This window comes from Ptychodera flava, chromosome 7 (assembly GCF_041260155.1).
Source record: "Ptychodera flava strain L36383 chromosome 7, AS_Pfla_20210202, whole genome shotgun sequence".
NCBI lineage: Eukaryota > Metazoa > Hemichordata > Enteropneusta > Ptychoderidae > Ptychodera > Ptychodera flava.
The window spans coordinates 32732565-32754846 of NC_091934.1; the positions used below are offsets into that span (position 1 = coordinate 32732565).

General features: G+C 35.8%; 1 protein-coding gene across 1 annotated transcript in view; it reads right to left on the minus strand.

Moving 5' to 3' along the window:
* LOC139137309 (solute carrier family 2, facilitated glucose transporter member 3-like) overlaps positions 1–22022 on the minus strand; it is a 62139-nt gene extending 40117 nt beyond the window's left edge. Inside the window, exon 1 of the mRNA XM_070705333.1 lies at positions 21866–22022. Within this exon, the coding sequence (XP_070561434.1) occupies positions 21866–21949 (84 nt within the window). The 5' untranslated portion in view covers positions 21950–22022. The remainder of the gene's footprint in view (positions 1–21865) is intronic.
* Positions 22023–22282: the final 260 nt, after the last annotated feature.

Consider the following 22282-nt stretch of genomic DNA (forward strand, 5'->3'; position numbering starts at 1 on the left):
ATGAGCCCTTTCGCACCCATGGAATTCCGGGCTCATTTCCATAAATGTCGTTTACTTCAATTTCTCTTTTCATCTCGCCGTAGTCGTCAGCGCGTGCAATTATGTTGCAAATTTGAGCTGCATTTTACTCAAGGGTGATTTTGGAAGGGATAAACGGTCAAAGTCGCTGGACTTAGGTTTCCCTTTAAGAAGTATCACTGGAGAGTATATGTTGAGATCTATGGGCACATAGGTCTATGTCGTTGTTCCCAATTTGAAACAAATGAGGCATGTCTAAGTTATGGTTCTAAATCAGGAAAAAGATCAGACCTCTAGCTGTATTGGCCAGCCAAGAAATACATATGTGCATAATAAATGAGGTACAAGATGTGACATCTTAAGCAGGGAAAGACACTAAGGGTTGTCCGATTGCCCGGGGCAAGTGAAAGTCGCGTTCGGACAAGTGAACCTCCGATGCCACTTGCCCGACGGGACAAGTGCAAAAAATAATTACCTAGAAATCGAATTCACGAGAGCGATTTTCTGGTGAGGGAACATGGACTTAAACAACAAAAAATAATCATATTATGTCATTGTGAACATTTCCATAAGATTTTTCATAAAATTGCATGAAGAGTTGAGGAAAAGAATCATATAATCGCTGTCAATAAAATCCAGTTCAAACAATACACCGGTACCGGTAAATTACCGTACGCTGATTTTGCATATGAAAAAGCTGTTCAGCTGGTGGAACGTACGTTCACCAAAGTTCATTGCATTGACTGTGAAGTTACGGTGTCTCACAATATGTCGATACGGTAAAAAAAGAAACACACAGCGGTTTTTGTGCTTTGTATGAACGTTTATAATAATGTTAAAATAAAGTCCAGAGGTTAAAAATCACTACATAAAATTGGACTTTTACTAAAACGTACTCTTCAATTGTTGAGGGACAGTGAGTGGCAAAGTCAGTGGCAAGACCGCATGCAATGAAGTCATGAGCAATATTTGGTGTCAACGGGTCAAGTCTTTGAATTTTCAACAAACACTGACTTAATTTTCAGGTCAATAAGCCAAAAGTTACTTGTCCGTGGTGACCAACCTCTCTGTTTGTTAATTTTCCCATTCTAAAATGACTGTCAAGAGGCAATTGGAGCGAGTTTGACATCGAGAAATTCAGCTTTCAAGACACATTGTCTAACACTGACGCCTTAGGTTGTTGGTTTTAATTCTATTTAGTCTGCGCATGAGCATTAAAAAGACCACGTAGGTTATTAGAAAAACATAGGATACTGGTATAGTGCAATGGTAATCCAAACTTCATAGGGCTGGTGTATGATATAAGCGCAGTAAAAGCATGACAAAGAAGTCCATTATTTTTCAGAAGCTTAAAAACATTCCTTTATAGCTACAGATTTTTTCTTTATGTAAAGCAAAAAGACCTTGAAGGTACAATTGAAATGGCTGTTATTATTTGTAGGGAGGCCAACTGAAATTTTGAAATGTTCAATCTGCATTTTAATTAATGTAGTTTTTTAGATTTCAATGAGAGAGCTAAACATGTTTTGAATTTTCGAAATTGGATGAACGGTTACAATTTATAGCTTTTTAAAACATTCACTTTTACTCTTTCTGTAGAAAGACAATACATATAATAACAATGGGAACAATGGGACAAAAATGAAGGAGTTTTAGCTGAAATTTACAGTAAATTTGCTGTAACTTTGTTAATAAAACATCTTTTTGTACCAAATTTGGCATGGAGATAGATTTCAATGGCACACACAAATGTATCCTAAAATTACGCGATTACGATGGTGGCCATATTGGATTTATCCATGGCAACGGATGAACGACACTTACGAGAAATGACAAAATGAAAATATTAAGCTCAAATGGCATAAGTGATATATCAAATTGAAGGTCTTTTTGAGCTGATGACACTTTGAATAGCTCTACTGCATTAAAACTACCTACAAAAAGTATTTTATCCAAATAAAGGCTTTCAAAACATCACCACTGGGGCCATGTGGAGTTTTGACATTATTTGGTAAAGGCTTCTTCAATTTTATCAGTTTCTGAACAATTTGAAACTTAGAATTTAATTTAAGGATTATTGGTTAAAACTATGTTCCAAAATTATTGATCATCTTTAAAATTCAGGAGTAAATTGAATGAGAAGTCGATGTTTTGAGGTGCTAAAAATTGCACACTTGTCATGGTAAAGTTATCAGCAACTAAGATGGTCTCATCATACCACCTGTCAGACATGCAAATTTCCTTTGTTACAAACATTTAAAAAAATCAATACCCTTTCTTTTGCCAACACAGATGCAACTTATTCCTTTAGTTTCCTTGAAAATATTGTGTATGGCTGTCAAAAATCTATGTGGACAAAATCACAAAATTGCTATCTCCTCTGCGCAAAAGGGATTGATCTTCTCATTATTCACCGTGAGAAATTAGAGAATTATGATTATCAAAACTATGGTCCCAGAATTTTGATATATGGACCGAGCTGTTCTGTGTACAGAAGAAATTTGCTCCAGTTCAATGAGTGATCTCCGTGTGTACAGATCATGGAGAATTGTGGGTAGCCTCACTTACTGTGAAGCGTGGTCAATATCCCCGTCAATAAATACGTGAGCTGTTCAAAATTTCTCATTTTTCTAGCAAAAATTCAAAAGAAATAATGATAAACTGCGTACTAGAGGACGTTTCACTGAGAGTTGGTCGGGTTAGGTCTCGGAAAAATCGCTCTCAATTTTTTGTCTCGGATTTGGTCATATACACTGCCCTATGTTGGTGAAGAACCTTATATTGCGAGAAAGAGCGAGATCTGGGCTTTAAATGAGTATTCGATGTAAGGGATGTTTTGATTGGCTCACCTTCAAAAATGCGTTTCAAAATCAGCGATGTAACTGCCATGTTTCAGATCGCTGTTCCGGTACCGTTTCTAGCTCAATTTGCAGTTTATTCAAAAAGTAAGTAGTTCATATAAAGAAATAAAAAAAATATGAGAGAATAGCTGCATTTTTAATTTTTAGCCTCATGTATTTTTTTCCACAGTTTTCTTTCCCGTTATCGATGTTTTTCAATTTGAACATGACTAAGTCACTGGTGATTGAGTGTCAATTCAGCACGTCCTGGCGACCTGCTGGCCACTGTATTATTTGTACATGAAGCCCCAAGAAAGTAAACATACAATCATATGACATATGAAATGTTAGAATTTTTTCTATGAATATGAAACCCCCCACTAGCTGAAAATCTTGAAATTTGTTGACCTAAAAGGGCTTCCTATTTTCTCTGGTTTTCTTTAAATTCTACCCATTTACAGGATATAGTCTTTCACTGCTGTACAAAACATTCTTTAGTGAAAAATTGGACAAGTAAATTTACATTTTAACCATTATTATGATTTCACACCATACTAAAAAGAAAACAAAGCATGTCCCAGTTGAAAACATTATTATGATTTCACACCATACTAAAAAGAAAACAAAGCATGTCCCAGTTGAAAACATTCAACACTATGCATTACATTGGACTACTCTGTTGTTTCCGTGAATATTCAAATGCATATATGCACGGTGTACACTGACTGGTTTGCTATATTTGCATGGGGTGCCATTTTACGTTTGGGCACATATTATTATTATTTTTCTTGTTCAAAATTGCACATGCAGTCTCACTGGGAGGTTAACAATACTTGTATTCCAACCCCTAAAGGAGCAAATTCTAAAAAACTTGTTTTAGTTCAGAAGTGAAATCACACAAAGAATGCTAAATGATACAGGAAATGGGGCTTTAGTAATCAATGGAATATAAATGAGCCATCCAGCACTCTTAGAAGTGTGAGGAGAACCCTATGAGAATGTCTGACATTTTCTCATGATGACATAATTTTCAAATAAAGTGCATGAAATGAAAAAATCAATGTTTTAGCTTTTTTCAAACACGTAAATTATACTGAGCAAGTGGTTTTTCCAATTCGGGCAAGTGAACTGAACCCCCCCACTTGCCCGAAGGGCAAGTCAATAAAAAAATAAGTGTCTTTCCCTGTTAAGGTCTAATATCCTATCAAAATTGGAGGGTAGAGAACTTTTGGTGACTGAGATATGCATATATATGTATAATCAAGGTCAAAGGTCATCGAGGTCACATGACATTTTGGGAAAAAAAATTATATTGCTAATTAATCCCTATATGCCGAAAAATCAGACCTCTAGCTCTACTTGCTGCCCAGAATTAGATGTGTGCATAATTAATGAGGTAAAGTGTGTGTTGTCACAAGGTCTCCCATCCTACTAAATAAAAAGGACATAGTACTTGTGGTTACTTATTTATTGACACAAACATATATTTAAGGTAAAAGGTCATCGAGGTCACATGACATTTGGTCAAAAAATTTCTCGCCCATTGTTATCTCCTATACCAAAAATCAGACATCCAGCTCTATAGGCTTGCTCAGAATGAGATATGTGCATAATTAATGAGGTACAGTATGTGGTGTCATAAGGTGTCCAATCATACCAAATATGAAGGGTGTAGCACTTGTGGTTACTGAGTTATGGACAAATATGTATATTTGAGGTCAAAGGTCACCGAGGTCACGTGACATTTTGTCAAAAAAATTGTATTGATAAGTTATCCCTATATACCAAAAATCAGACCTCTAGCTCTATTGGCTCGCTCAAAATTAGATATGTGCATAATTAATGAGGTACAATATGTGGCGTCATAAGGTGTCCAATCATACCATACATGAAGGTGTGTAGCACTTGTGGTTACTGAGTTATGGACAAATATATATATTTCAGGTAAAAGGTCATCAAGGTCACATGACATTTGGTCAAAAATTTTTATCCTATAGTTATCCCTATATACCAAAAATCAGACATCCAGCTCTATGGGTTTGCTCAGAATTAGATATACACATAATTAATGAGGTACAGTATGAAGCATCATAAGGTCTCCTATCATACCATATATGAAGGGTGTACCACTTGTGGTTACTGAGTTATGGACAAATATGTATATTTGAGGTCAAAGGTCACCGAGGTCATGTGACATTTTGTCAAAAAAATTGTATTGCTAAGTTATCCCTATATACCAAAAATCAGACCTCTAGCTCTATTGGCTCGCTCAAAATTAGATATGTGCATAATTAATGAGGTATAATATGTGGCATCATAAGGTGTCCCATCACATACATGAAGGGTGTAGCACTTGTGGTTACTGAGTTATGGACAAATATGTATATTTGAGGTCAAAGGTCACCGAGGTCACATGACATTTTGTCAAAATATCCGAGATAATGCGTGAACGGATGGACTCACGGATGGATGAACAGACGGACATGGCCCAATCTATAAGCCCACTGGACTTCATCCGTGGGGACTAAAAAATTGTGTCACTGCATCCTTTTGCAATATGAATATGATGAGAAACTAAATTTTTATTTTCGTGACATGGGAGTCTATGGAGATCTGCCTTATACATGGGAGTCTATGGACATGTAAACTAAAAATATGCAAATTTCACCACGATTTGCCCAAATTTGGGAAAGGTCACTCCTATGCACTTCCATAGCAAGTTTCAAATCAATCGCACTTGTGGTTTCAGAGCAGAAGATTTTTGACCAAAAGGGAGACAATTACAAAAAAATTCATGAAAATAGCAAGTCCAAGATACTGACCCAAGATGTGCACAATCATTTCAGGTCAGCCTAAAGTACTTACATGCTAATTTTTCATGTAATCTGCTCAGTGGTTATTGAGTTTTTTCAATTTTGACTGTTTTTACATTTTTCACTTAATTTGCATATTTTTGGCAATGACAACTTCATTTGAAGAAAATCTCATCTACAGCCCATCTGGCTCTATTGGCTCGCTCAAAATTAGATATGCACATAATTAATGAGGTACAATATGTGGTGTCATAAGGTGTCCCATCATACCATATATGAAGGGTGTAGCACTTGTGGTTACTGAGTTATGGACAAATATGTATATTTGTGGTCAAAGGTCACTGAGGTAACGTGACACTTTGTCAACAAAATTGTATTGCAAATTAAGTTATCCCTATATACCAAAAATCAGACCTCTAGCTCTATTGGCTCGCTCAAAATTAGATATGCACATAATTAATGAGGTACAATATGTGGCATCATAAGGTGTCCCATCATACCATATATGAAGGGTGTAGCACTTGTGGTTACTGAGATATGTATATTTGAGGTCAAAGAGTCAGTAGGACTCGGCTTTCTCCCATGGGACATGACTGCTCACCGACGCGAGTGGTACTGCTGTGGCATACAGCAGCGTCTGCGTAGAGTCGTACTCCATAGCTTAGTTGACAATGGCCCCAGTGCCGAACGTTCCATGTTCGGAAGCTGAATTCAGGTGGGCCACCGGAATTCAAACTTTAACTTTTTTGAGGACATGTTTTTATCAATATCTCGCGATCCACGCGAAGTCGCCATGTCAAATATCGACCGTTGGCATTAAAAAAATGTGTTTTAAAAATGTTACTAAGTGGGAGTGCCTCTTCAAAATACTACATTGCAGATTTCATCACAATTTGCACACATCTCAACTAGTTTATCCTTGGGAACAAGTATACTGAACTTTGAAAAATCTGAATTTCGACCACAAATTGCAAAAATAGCTACACTATAGATTTCATTACAATTTGAACAAATGCACATAGGTCATCTCAGTTAACATCTGTACCAAATTTTAAGGCTCTAGTATGATCTGAATATTTTTTGACAAAATAAATGACAAAAATATTCTTCAAAATGGAAAATGCTACATATCCCAAACAATTATCAAATTTGCACACAGTTTGTGCATGGTACCAATAAACCAAATATAAACCTAATCTGGCCTACGGTTCCAGAGTTTCAGCATGTAGACTTTTTTACCTTTGTTTACATATTCAACACAAGTAAGGAAAACAAATTCACACCTCCATCCTATGATACTGATAAGGGCCCCTCCACACCAAATACAGGGCAGAAGGTGATGCAGTTATCAAGTTTTGGATGCATACAGATAGACAGACAGATGGACACACAGACAGATAGACATACATACATACATACAGTAAAGACATATATACTTTCACATAGACAGATACACAACAGACACTTTTTAGCCTTAAGAATACCTCATACTGTACATTGGCAATAGAGGAATTACAACAGTCACAGGAATTAAAATCTCGTGCGCAAAGACATTCAGCTTGCATTTACACTTGAAAAACCTTTTCTTCGTTAAGGTTTAATATGGAGTATCACAGTTTTATGGGAAAAAAAAGCAGTACCTTTGACTTTGCAGTAACATTTTGTTCTACCAGTACAAAACAAATATATTTTCTTCACATTGAAAGTTAAAATTCATAGCATATTTATAAAGGGTACTTGCTTCACCGACACAATGATATGTAAAATATGCGATGTTATGAATTCAAGTCTGGAATAAACTTAGTATTCAACCACAATAGTGGATAGTCTGTATCTGAATTTCAACAGAATTTTAGGTTAAGAACAAGCTTTTCCACAGGCAAAAACTCATACTGGAAAATACGGCATCAGCACATGAGGGTCAACGACCTGAGCAGTATGGTGCACATTGAGACATCCCGATTGGTCACATTTTAAAGAAACTTAGGGGGCCCACAATTCCGTGGGATACTGTGCTGAGAGTATCTTCTGAATTAAATTTGGATGTGATGCACTTGCATAACAAGGAGGCAGGTTTTGACAATCCCTTAATTACTACCCCTAAATTTTTCACCTGACGGTATAGACTAGCTGCTCATTTAAATATTACTGTAATGCACTCATTTTTTCACACCGTACAAAAGGAACAATGGTCTTCCTGCAAATGAGAATTGTTTAGAATATGTTAAAAAGCAGAAGTGTTGTCACCCCTAGTCGTGCAGCATACTGAACGGTTTTGACCTTTCTTTTGGCCATTGTCCAAACTAGCATAGAAACTTGAGGATATTTTGCGATTTGCTGAAATTCAACGGCAAACTAATTGCCTGAATGAGAAGTAACAAATACAGTAATTATACCAAAAATTACCATTGTACAGTGTGATTTTAAAATTACAACCATTCTTAAAGGTCAAATGAACAAGGTTAACACCACACAAACAGCCTACTGACCTATGTAAAATAAAAACGCACATGTCTGTGGAAAGATGTGTGCTCATGGTCAGGAGCATTGAGTTTGTTGACTTTCAGAGTGGCAACCTTGGCTATTCACAGTTCTCCTTAGGGACGGGCCATTAGATCTAGGGAGGTGGGGGTGGTCACAATCAGATTGTGAATATTTTTTTACAATAGTAAATTTTTGAAACTTTTTTTAAGTGAGTCATGAAGTGCTAATATTTTTTTCCAATTAAACTGTCAGATTTAAAATTTTTTTGCATTCTCATTTTGTTTTTTTTTATTTTGCAAACTAATCTGAAGTTTTTTTCTTGACCTTTTGCTTTGAATTATTTTTTTTCTGTTTTTGACTATCCCCTCCCAAAATCTAATGGTCCATCCCTTACCATTTGCATAAAACGGCAGGTAAATTTTGCTGGTGCCATGAGAGAGTGTCACGTCTGATCATATGTCAGCAACGGCACTTTCATTGAGAGTCAGTCCACTGTAGCATTACACAATTTATAAGTGGTAAAGAGCAACCTGTCTACTGTTTGCATTCATGGAAAAATTAACAGTTTATCTGAAACGAACAGTGATTTGAAATGACTGTGCCAGTTTTAACTCATTGCCTCTTTGCATCAATTTCATTTCATAAATTTCCTTCAGGTCAATCCTTTGTCACTCAATACATGTACGGGAAATTCCTTGCATCAGTGAGAACTTTTTTGACTCAGTGTGTCAGTTGAACTCTGAGGGCAGACCGTTGTATGCAAAGTGATATTTACATAATTTTGCATAATCATGCCCCTTTCCTTTCCAAGAAAATTACTGAAAATAACATGTAGTATTCACTCATGTAGAAAGACATAAAAATATTTTTTCGTGAAAAATGCTTTGTCTACTGTGATGATAATTAAGATGGCCATTAGTTAAAGTGTATTTCTAAAAGTCATGTCATGTGGAAACACAGATTTGTTTATTTCAGTCTTTGATGGTTTACATGAACCTTTCGATTACTTTGTCTACCATGTTATATTTGATTGTCTTTTTTTAACATCAAATAAAAACACTGTGCAAATTGCTTCTTTGAACTTTCAACTACTACTGAATAAACTTTCATTTCAATCCTCTATAATTACAAAGGTAATAGTTATTTTTATTTGTACTGTGGGCCGTCAGCATTCTGAGCTAAATAGGATAATTGTATGTCATGAAACATGGTAAAATATTTTTGTGTGGAGCTAGTATTGTGATCTTGTCTGTCAGAACTAAATAATACATGCATTTTCATTTTCTAACTACTGTATGAAATTCAATTTTTACTGGTGAGTAATAAAATTCTGTACATTCAGGATAGACAAGACGACAATAAAATTCAACTTTCAAAGTTTTGTTTGTCACATGTACACACTTTCCATTCTTTTGTCACACTGAAGTTCATACAAATGTCTTTTTCCAATTTCAAACAAATGCCATTGAGCATCACTCGATAAAACTTTGTTTTTAATTTTCAATCATTTCAGTAGTATGATATATCTCATGTACTGGTAAGTGAGGTCAAGTGTATAGTTCAGCATCTGCAAGTAATCATAATGGATGCTCAAATTTTAATATTATACACTGCTTATCTGCTATTTGTGTAGACCAGTTTTGACGCCTGTGAAATACAGGAAGTGACCATCATCTTGTTTTGAGAAAATCACAAATTTCATTTTGCTCCATGAACATAAGGATGGCTGTCAGTTTGAATTTCAAATATCGGTAAGTTATCGGTCAATTGTTTCACTTTTCCCTAAATGTGCATGGTCCCTGCCGAATGTATTATAATATGAATGGGTATGATTTGAAGTCTTCTTGACAAAAGCTAAAACAAAAATTTCCATTCAGGTGATATTCCATTCTACTGTTCATCAGTGGCTAGGCTGGTCATTTATATACCACAACATATATTAAATCTAGAATTGGCAAGATCCGCCTATTATTGGACAAACCTACAACGGAAAAGATGGTTCATGCATTCATTACGTCTCAGCTTGATTATTGCAATAGTCTCCTGTATGGTGTTAATAAGACTCAGCTGGATCGGCTACAATCCCTTCAAAATGCTGCGTCTCGTCTCGTCTCCCGGACTCGGAAATTCAATCACATCACACCTGTTCTTATTGATCTGTACTGGCTGCCTATTGGTGCTCGCATCAAATTCAAAATTTTGTTAAGTACCTATAAAACCATTCATCGCTTCGCACCACTTTATTTAATTGATTTGCTTGAAATTTACACCCCAGTCAGAGATCGCAGATAAGCTGACTCTTTGCGGTTGGTGCCACCTCATGGAAACTTTAATAAGGCATATGGGCAGAGAGCATTCTCTGTTTGTGCACCTGCTCTGTGGAATTCGCTGCCGCCAGTGATTTGCAACGCCAGATCTGTTGACTGTTTTAAACGTCTTTTAAAAACTCATCTTTTTACTCAGTGCTATTTGTGATTGAGTTTTCAGGATCATCTTCTGTATGGTTTTTAACTGGGACTTTTTAACTTGGATTTTTTTAACTGGGATTTTTTAATTTATTCTGCTGCTTTCATAATGTTTTTTATGACTGTCTTTTGTTTTATTTTATCTTTATCAATTTTTTTTTAATTTTTATCACCGTCTTTTGTTTATTGTACGAGAATGGTACAGGTGTTGACAGATTTTGACATTGTTTGTTTTCTTTTTCTTCTATTGCTGTTGCTGGGTTTTAATATTTGTTTGTTCTCTTTTAAAATATGTAAATCGCACTGAGACGTATGTGTAGTGCGCGTAAGAAATAAATATCATTATTAAATATTATACCTGCCATTGACCGCAACCGCTCATTTGCACATGCATACCCACCTGCTACAATAAAAACAGCCCTATTCCTGCCAAATCCTCACTCCTAATGATTGCTCAGCGCATGAAACAGTCTGTAGAGTGACAGACTGATGTTGATGTAGTTGCATTGACTTAGTTATTGATATAAAAACAAGCGACCTAGCGGCCGATATAGCTCCGCTGTGTGTATGTAGAGAATAACTATTTTGACACATGTTGATGAAGAAGGTGGAAATCTTTGATAGCTCAATGCAATGGCTAGAAAAAAATGGCTAAAATAAGCTGCAAAAATACACAATTTCATCATACTTTGAATATATCACATTGGATCATCCCTAAGAACATTTCAACAAAAGCTATGCGATGAGTAGTTGTTTGAGAATGAAATTTCTGACCACAAAATGGCAACATTGCCCCAAAATAAAAATTGCAGATTTCATCATAATTTCAAACGATCAAATTTAGTTCATCTATAGAAAACTGTATACCAAATTTCAAAGCTGTTAGACCAGTACTTTTTGAGAAACACATTTTTTGACCAAAAATGGAAAAAATTGCCCCAAAAATACAAAACTACAGATTTCATGAGAAATTAAATATATATTACTTAGCTAACCTGTAAAAACCAGTATACCAAATTTCAAAGCTATCAGACAGGTACTTTTGAAAAAAACATTTTTTGACCAAAAATGGCAAAAATTGCCATAAAAATGGAAATTTGCATATTTCTGCACATTTGAACAAATCTGAAATAGATCATCCCTAGGGACATATGTACCAAATATCAAAGCTATCTGACTAGTACTTTTGAAGAAGAAGATTTTTAAAGATTTTTTACCAAAAATGACAAAAATTGCCTTAAAAATACAAATATGCAAATTTCACCACGATTTGAACAAATCTGACTGAAGTCATCCTAAGTAAACTGCATATCAAATTTCAAAGCAATCGGACAAGCGGTTTGAGAGAAGAAGATTTTTTTACCAAAAACACCAAAAAATGCCCCAAAAATACAAATATGCAAATTTCACCATGATTTGAACAAAACTAAGTGAGGTCACCCCAAGTGAACTGCATATAAAATTTCAAAGCAATCGGACTTGCGGTTTCAGAGGAGAAGGCAATTGTTGACGGACGACGGATGACGACGGAAAATCAACCTATTTGATAAGCTCTGCGTCGCTGACAGCGGAGCTAAAAAGGCATATCAGCATGCGGTTGATGCCAAATTTCTATGCAGAACATCAGTGTCAGGCTGACATTTTGGCAGTGCATTCCTATTTTTGCATGGCCCTACAAGTGAAAGTTTAAAGGCTATAGACACAACAAATATATGCAGATGACTGAATTCCTTTGATTCTCCTAAACTGCAAAGTGTCTGTCATCTGTTATCATATCCTTACACTTTCATGCTTGTAGTTTCATGCTTGTAGCCTATACAAAATAAATAGGATGGCAGAATTTCAGAAATGAAATATGCAAGCAGTGATAAAAAAATTACAGGTTTGTTTATCGTCCTACGGCTCTAAACTGATGACATAGTGATGTGGTCATTATTTTCTTTTCATTTTCTTGGGGTGTTTGGTTTTTGTTCTCTTTTTTCTTGAGCTAAAGAGGACTGACTAAATATTTGAAAATAAGAAACATAGGGATGTTTACAAACAGCAGAAATTCTGATGACAATGTTAAGTTCAGTGTTAAGCATTGTACATTGCACTAATGCTGTGATCTTGCAGATGTGAACATTGTATGATGTTCATAGCATACAATCATATTATTTATACTTTTAAACACAAACATGTCAAAACAAGCTGACATGGCTATTACAGATTGATTAAAGCATGTGAGAAAAAAACCTATTCTTTTCATTGGCCATGGCCAATAACGGTGACATAACTGACTTTTAGTGTAAAAGAAACTAAATAAAGTAAGATGGTGACAGAAATACCTTTTTTCCATGATTGTTACTTTAGGCCAAAAAAAAAGATTGTTTCTGGTCATCGCACATGTCATTTCAGAACCTGCGCATCATGTCTGGTCTTTTTAGGGTTACAGCGAAAACGGAGTCAGCGTGGACTCTCTGTTGTGCCGCGCAACAAAATAAACGCAGCCACAGACGTTTTTACAGACAAAACACACAGACAATGTAGCAAATGCCACGAAATATTTTATTGAAAAGGCGTGCTGGCGTTTAATACCGGGATTTACTTTTTGTGAACGTGTTGATTTCATCATGGATATGTTAGAAAAATATATCCGTTATTCGAACAACAAAAAACTGAAATAGTTAACTTTCAATATTATCAATGATTATGTCCAACTCAGAAACTGAAGCGAGGGTTTCCGTCTTCGGGAAAAACAACTGACGCTAAACACGGACAGTGTCTGTGGAAAACACACTAGGGATAGTCGCTGTTGTGTGCGGGGGAGGGGCAGAGGAGTCGGTCACACAGTCATATGACGGTTTGCTCGCTATCGTCGGAATTTAATCTAGACGTTTATAATAGACGTAGGGTGATGAAGGTGGCATCGAATAATAAGGTGTATAATAATGGCCGTACTGGCAACAATCTAAATTGAGCAGAAAACTTGATACTGCGCCGTTCAAGCTCCTTCTGTACAGAATTTACCATATTTTCATTTATTCTCAACTCATTATGAGGAACTTTTTGTTACAATAAGAATACAAACTGAATCTTTTGTTTGACTTGTGGGATTGATTGAATAGGCGGTGTGCCATTGATGACATTTACTCTGGGTGTTCTGTTCTGAAGAAAATGTCAGTTGCTGTGTTTATTTTGTTCCTCGGCACAACAGAGAGTCCACGCTGACTCCGTTTTCGCTGTACATACTCATCAGTACAGTTATCCTTGCTTGATATCCCTGTTTGTATGTCCAAAATTGCTAAACAGAAAACGGAAGTATTATGCAGCCAGTGATAAAAGACAATCACTGATGCATCAATAGTGCCAAACCAGCATTGTTAGGGATAATAAAAAGACAGATAAAAAATATCAAAAAAAGAAAATCGCTTTGTCACATCACTTTTGCTGAATATCAAGGACAAGAAACAATTTTTTTTTGGCCTTACGCTTGTGGATAAATGAAAAGTTTGTTAAAAATACGAAGACACAAAGGAAATGTATCAATGACATCTCAGAATATTATATACATCAATCTTTTTTGTCAACTGAAATTGAAATGAAAGATGTGCTCCATCTTCCGAGTGTTGAAATTAGGATAGAATTCACACAACCTCAAAAGATTAACTTCTGATCCAGGTTTTGGTGAAAAGGCTTAGGCACATCACTGGGATATTAAGTCTGACACAAACAGCTGACTGGATTCAAATTTGAACATCAAATGGGCAGAGGTATTACCAGTGAAAAGGCAGAGGAAAAATACGCAAACATATTATCGGCAAGTTAGAATGCATCTCTGGGATGGATATCTCAAATTCATACAAAAGTACTATGGTTTACCATTTGTGTGGTTCTTTTTGAAGCTCATGGAGTATCTGAAGTTTTCACCAATTTATTTTTGTGAAAATTGTACATTTAATTTTTCCCTCAGCAATCAAGTATAATAACACAGGTATAGCAGCCAATTTGAATTTCAAGTGTTGGTCGGTGAGAGGTACTTTGTTTTTCTAAATGCAAAATTCTGCACAGCGATCACCTTATTTTTATTTCTTGATTTTGAAACGGAATGAGTACATGTTTTCTTAGGGACTGTCTAAGATTGTTGCCTAAGTTAAAGAAACGAAATTTCTTCGTTTACATCAAAACCCCCTCCATCCTCCCCTAAACGAAAGTTCAAAAGTGTCAAATGTTGATGTCTGCCTGAGAGTACAATTTAGCATTTTGCTAGAGCTACTGAAGAATATGTATCCACTGAGCACATGACATCGTCAAGTAATCGATCAAATTTGAGTACTAACCATAGCATGACACAAACGAGTTGGAAACAGTTACAGCAAAATTTGTTGGTACAAGTGTGCAGTTTTTGTTCATTTTTACAAACAATGTAAAGAGTACTTGTAATCACAAAATAAAAGTTCACTAATTGAATGGAGGTCAAACTAACTCCCCCTGTAAATGAACGAATTTCGCTTTTTGAACTTATGTGACAATCTGAGACGGTCCCTTACCGAAAGCCTTAGCAAAAGTTTCAGTCTTTCAATTCTGATGCACAAATTATCTTAACAGTTTTTTATATGAAGTCATGATAAAAAGACTTGTATCTGTTCCATCAAAATGAAGCTGTCTATGATTATATTAATAAACTGGCCACTATCATACTAAATAATTTCAATATTGAGAAAGTTCTTTTTCACATTTTTAAAGAAAGGAGAAATTTCTGTGAAATGTTTCACAATGATAAAGCATGGTGATTATTATACATTATTACATCACAGGGTTTGCTATGTTGAAAAGCTTTTGTACTGTAAAACGACTTTTTATTCATATCTCACTACCAGTGTATTTTATCAAGCCAATATACAGATTTTAATATATTCCAAACTGTTATACAACACTCATCAAATATTCATATCTTCCTGGCTTGGTTTCAAATATGCACATATGAGCAATCCACAAATAATGGGCTTGGTGAGACGTCAACATTTGTGAGTTTGGGAGTCCATTATTCTAATACTCCCATAGTTGATGGGCAGTGTTATAAGTGAATATTAATGAATGAACATGGACCACTAGATTAGCCTGGGACTACCGTATAAGGTTATCCTGTGCCATATGGTGATCACTGGGACCACCTTATGCAGTGTTTTCTCTGCATGCTCACTGAAGGGGGCAATTTCTGCCCCATTCATCAAAATTAGGGGCAGACTTGACATTTTAGGGGGCAGCATTTTTTAATGCTTACTAATGATATTAAACAACATATCCTATCAAAACATGAACATACAATGGCACTGTAGTATTCATGGAGACTAAACTCAAACTATGTCCTTGGCTGTTCTTTTTCGATGCGAACACTCCACGTTATGCACGTCACCAACGTTGAGTGACAGGCGATATATAGTCTTTTCCGAGGCAGTATTCTGGCCAAAAACAACAGGAAATTTACAGTTCACTACACTATTATATGCGCTTGGGTCACCATCATATGGGCGTATTTGCTTGCTGTGTTTTGGGCGCGATTTTCGCGCAGTCAGTAACTCTTAAAGGGCAGAAAATGACTCGAAATGCGCAATTTGCGCAATCGCGCAGTCGAGAGAAAACCCTGCTTATGCTATGTTAACATGTACATCTCTTGATATTATCTGATGTCATGCATTACAACTGTTCACAAAATGTTTCCAGAAGCACAAACTTTAACATGGTCATGAATGGGGCTTTGAGAGCATGGCTCCAGGTGAAAGCACATGGAAAATATTTTCATTGGAATACTGAGGAAAATGTCAAGCCATATTTTGCTGCAAGGACGAGTAAAGATGCCAGGAAGGTATTAATGTAAAGCTGGAAATAAACACCCACAAAATTCAAGAAGTTCCTATGTGGGCTGAATGACATTGTCATAGGTGCATTAATGGGTGATTTCTACTTTAATTCAGAAAAAGAAAATTGTTATGTTTGCATGATTGATCGACAAAAACAAAAAATTGATCTTGAATTATCACAATTGAATTACCTCAGGTCAGTGCTCTCAACTGAAGACTTCAGAAAGTGAAATATTTTTTGGAACTTTTAATCTTACCTATTAATTGGATAGTTCATCATACACATACACATTAATCTTCTAATACTGATGGTTCGGACATTGAAAGTATTGTTCCTTCCAAACGTAGCTTACTGGCAGAGATGTATAATACTATTGAAGGGGTAAAACTCTAAACATAATTAAGACGCAGCCTCAAGTGTTCAAATGAAAATACATGATATGCAAATATAACCAATGAACTACATTTCATGTTACGTACCACACTGTATGCTTTAAAATATATGGTAACTGATCATAAAACAATGACAATTCTTATTATGGACCAATGTTCATGCGCGATGTAAGAAATATTGAATATGTGTAATTTGCGTTTAACAGTTTTTGTTTGACCTCTGTGGCTGCAGAGGAACTAGTATCTGTTGTAAAATGCATAAACCGTAAATACTTAAATGTGGCAGTCGGTGCAGGCAACTGCAATCAAATTGATATTTTATAATCAGTTTGTTTGTTTGTTCGATATATAGTTATTAAAGGGCCAGTAATTCTCTGTCTTGACGATGTTTTAAAACTTTCTATTTTTTAAATCAATATAGCAAGTTTTTGATCTACATCCTTAAAATAGGTATGTCAAAACACCTATTTTAGCCAGTCAAAACAGCATCTATATGAATGCACTGTTATTGTTTACCTGTGCTCAGTCTAGGCCAGAATTGACTTGTCAACAATAACAATGCAGTCTACAGATGTACAAACTGAGTTAACGGCTCAATACTGTATGTATCGCAACATATTTGGGGAGTTGAACCAGAACTGTAAATGATATGAAAAACAAAAGAAGTAAAAATATCATCCACAGTTATACAGCTACTGGCAAGTTTAATGACTTTGTCGGTTAGGTGTACAGGGCTACAGTTAGCAATTGCCATAGAATTAGACGATTCCATCCCAACCCCCCCATCCCCTCTGCTTCTGGTGCTTCTCCTTGGAAAGAGTTGAACAAACTTGAACGAGGTCATGTTCTATCATGAGGTGGGCCATAAAATTTATGGTTCTTCAAAGGCTTTTTCAATTACCATTTGAGAACACATGACGTCAAGGAGACTTAGTGAAAGCATTTGTTTTTGACAGAAGCCTGCATCAACTACTGTATATAGTTATGAGGAAAGACTAACTTACATGCCGCCACAAGGTGAATCTTTCAATCCATCTAGAATATAAAGTGCTGCATCTCCAGCAGCTGTGTGTGCAAGTTGGTGTGTTAAGGTAGAATGTTCCTTACGACTCAAAAATGTTTTCATTCTCTTTTCTGATCTACCACTTGTGAGGGCTCACTTTAAACTGTTAGAGGAAAATCACCATCTTAGTTTTTTTGAAAATCAAAATTTCTATTTCCCATAGAGTGACATTGAAATGGCGGCCATTTTGAATTTTGAATATCGGAATATGTCAATTGTCAGATAATTTGTTTCTCTCGTGCTAAACTTTGCTAGGTAGCCCTTGATTTTCATTCTTCATTTGATAAGAGTACGGTTGAACGTTTAACTGAGGAAAGTCTGACCAAAAGCTGAAATCTTTCACTTTTAAGGCACATACTAACTTAATTATAAAAATAGTGACAATGTCACTGGTCGCTCCCATATAGTTATCAAAACAAGCTAAAATCAAGCTAAAAGATTTTTTTATCACAAATAAAAACAATTCCCCCAATAAAATAAAATTATGCAAATTTCACCAGAATTTGATCAAATCTTACTGACGTCACCCGTAAAAACCTCTACACTAAGTTTCAACTCAATCGGACGTGTGGTTTCAGAGAAAAAAAAATGAAAAAAATAGCCCAAAAATGCAAATATGCAAATTTCACCACGATTTGCCTAGATTTGGGAAAGGTCACTCCTATGCACTTCCATACCAAGTTTCAAATCAATCAGACTTGTGGTTTCAGAGAAGAAGATTTTTTGACCAAAACGGGAGAAAATTACAAAAAAAAACATGAAAAATAGCAAGTCCAAGATACTGACCCAAGATGTGCACAATCATTTCAGGTCAGCCCAAAGTACTTACATGCTAATTTTTCATCTAATCTGCTCAGTGGCTATTGAGATTTTCAGTAAAATGTAAACTTGTAAACATATATACATATGGCTATGGGAGCTAACAAGCGACCCAACGGTCAACAGAGCTCTGCTGTGTTATGTAGAGAGCAACTTTTTGTGACATATGTATTGATGAAGAAGGTTGAGATCTTTGATAGCTCATTTCAGGATGGCCTGACCTAAAATGGCAAAATTAGCTGCAAAAATACAAAATTGATGATTTCATCATAATTATGTATAAAAATGTATACCAAATATCAAAGCTATCACATGAGTAACTTTTGAGAAACAAATATTTTGACCAAAAACGGCAAAAACTGACCCAAAAATACAGAAATTGAAGATTTCATCAAATTTCACTATATCACACTAAGAGAACCCCCAGGGACCTGTGTACTAAATATAAAAGGCATCAGACAAGTAGTTTTTGAGAAACACATTTTTCGACCAAAAATGGCAAAAATTGCACCAAAAATACAAAATTGCAGATTTCATCATATATTCTGTATATCATATTTAGTTTATCTGTAGGAACCTGTATACCAAATATCAAAGCTGTCAGACGAGCGGTTTTGATGAAATAAATTTTTGACCAAAAATGACAAAAAATTCCTTAAAAATACAGATTTGCTTATTTCATCACAATTTGAACAAATCCAAGTTGGGTTATCCCTAGGGACCTGTATACCAAATATCAAAGCTGTCAGACAAGCGGTTTTGATGAAATAAATTTTTGACCAAAAATGACAAAAAAATTCCTTAAAAATACAGATTTGCTTATTTCATCACAATTTGAACAAATCCAAGTTGGGTTATCCCTAAAGACCTGTATACCAAATATCAAAGCTGTCAGACGAGCGGTTTTGATGATATAAATTTTTGACCAAAAATGACAAAAAAATTCCTTAAAAATACAGATTTGCTTATTTCATCACAATTTGAACAAATCCAGGTTGGGTTATCCCTAGGGACCTGTATACCAAATATCAAAGCTGTCAGACGAGCGGTTTTGATGAAATAAATTTTTGACCAAAAATGACAAAAAAATTCCTAAAAAATACAGATTTGCATATTTCATCACAATTTGAACAAATCCAAGTTAGGTTATCCCTAGGGACCTGTATACCAAATATGAAAGCTGTGTGACCAGCGGTTATGAAGAAGGAGATTTTTTACCAAAAACGCCGTTTTTGGCACTAATTTGCATATTTTCAACAATATCAAAAAATCAAAAAAAGCACAATCATTTCAGGTCAGCCCAAAGTACTTACATGCTAATTTTTCATGTAATCTGCTCAGTGGTTATTGAGATTTTCAATTTTGACTGTTTTTACATTTTTTCACTTAATTTGCATATTTTTGGCAATGACAACTTCATTTGAACAAAATCTCATCTACAGCCCATCATCCATGTACACACCAAATATCAAGATGAAATGTGCAGCGGTTTTGGAGTTTTTGATGTTGACGGACAGACATACAGACATACAGACATACAGACATACAGACACGACATACAGACATACAGACATACAGACATACAGACATACATACATACAGACATTTCCCTAGCCTATAAGAATAGCTTCCATTGCCATATATACATATGGCTATGGGAGCTAAAAAACTGGCAGTACACTGGTTAGAGGAGCAGACGGTAACCATGACAACACAGACTGACCAGTGAACAGAACTGTACAAACCCTAGCAATTATGACAAAAAAAACGCCCATCAGGCTTGAAAAATCAACCTACACTGAGATTGCAATCTGATGAGAGGCATTAGCCAATATTTTCAATTGACAATTCACTTGGCGGCAGGTAGCTAAACAGAAGACTAAGCTTTTAAGTTCTCTACACTTATTGATAAAAGAAGAGGTGTCTTAACTTCCAAATAAGGTTTCAATATCATGCTATTACTCCTCCTTTTACCAGGTTACATTTTCTTTAACTTATGTTTCTGGCCGTAACATTCTAAAACATATTACAGATTCAAATTCAAAATTATTCTAAGGTACAATGCCCCTCGGGACAAATATCTGGACACTTAAACTTTTACAATATTCTTTTGGCTTAGTGCCACTTCTAGGGACTCATTTTCAAGCTTTGCAGGAAATAAAATTTTCATCGGCTTAGTTTTGTGAAAATCTGCAGGAACTTTGTTTTCCCCCATAGCGATAAACAGGGACGGCAGCCATTTTGAAATTCCAAATCTGTATAAGATATTGGGTATGTTTCTCTAGAACCAAAATTTGCAAGGTGACCCCCGATTTGCATTCTTATTTTTAGAAGAGAACTGTTGAAAGTGGCATTGACAAAAATTGAACAAAAATTTCAGTCTTCATTTTCGAAGTGTGAACCACCTTAATACACAGAGAAATTGGATGCATGATCACTTTCATATTACTGACAGGCATTAATAGATGATTTACTTATTAATTCATATAATTTTTGTTGGAGATAATTTGGGCTGGATGCTCATTGAAAACTGAGTTTATAGACCTTTCGGCTAAATAAACAAGCAATTCCAACTTGCTATCCTGCACTAGAAAGTGTTTGTGTTGGTTGGTTCCGCCATTGAGCGATTGTGGGCAAGGGGCGGGGCGATTCTTTCAACGCGCGTCGTTTGATGACAGCTGAGGACAGTCGTAAAACGCTTTTTCATTACATTATAATTGCAAACTTTCCCTGCCGTCAACATGTGAGACGAAATCAAACGTGAAATAGAGGATCGATGTCCCTTTGGTAGAGACTGTAACACACCCACAGTAGCTATGTGTGAACGATTTCAGATACACATGAAGCCGTTAAATGTATACCCGCTATAATTGACTGTTTATTTGAAAGTGGTCACCTGTACATGTAAGCCGTGATCTGACGTGTGGGCTACAAGTCCTCAATGACACATGAGAGCAAATAACACAGTGCGGGCGACAGGAGCGACGGCCGCCAGTGTTGGGGCCGCTGGTTAGACTTGGAGATAATAAACTTGACAATATGTGACAAGTTACGAAAGAGTGAACGACTAGTACTACTACTAGCAGCAACAGATGTTTCCTCGCAAAGAGATAGATTTATGAGTTCCTACCTTACTCTCTGTTTTCAACACGGGGACAGTATCACTTTCTGTCTCCTCCACATCGGCTTCCTTCAAATCGTCGACGTTCATCATCGTTTACAGCAGCTTTGACAGTTATTTACAGTACGGTCGCACATCCACTCGATTAGCAGGAATGGAAGGTTACAAAAAAAGTACAAAAAGCACGATAAGAAGCAGGGGGAAGCATAAGTGTGCGCATGCGTGTAAGGGCATCCTCGTACGCGGATGTCATTTCAAAGATGAACGTGCTTCTTGAGATACTTGTTTTGTACCTTTAGAAGCACAATCAGTAAATATCAGTAAATATAGGAAAATTGCATGTTAAACTCATTTTTAATGCTGTCAATTTCTATTAAGGTAAACGTAGAATGCCTACATTTTCTACATAACAATATCTCTCCCCCT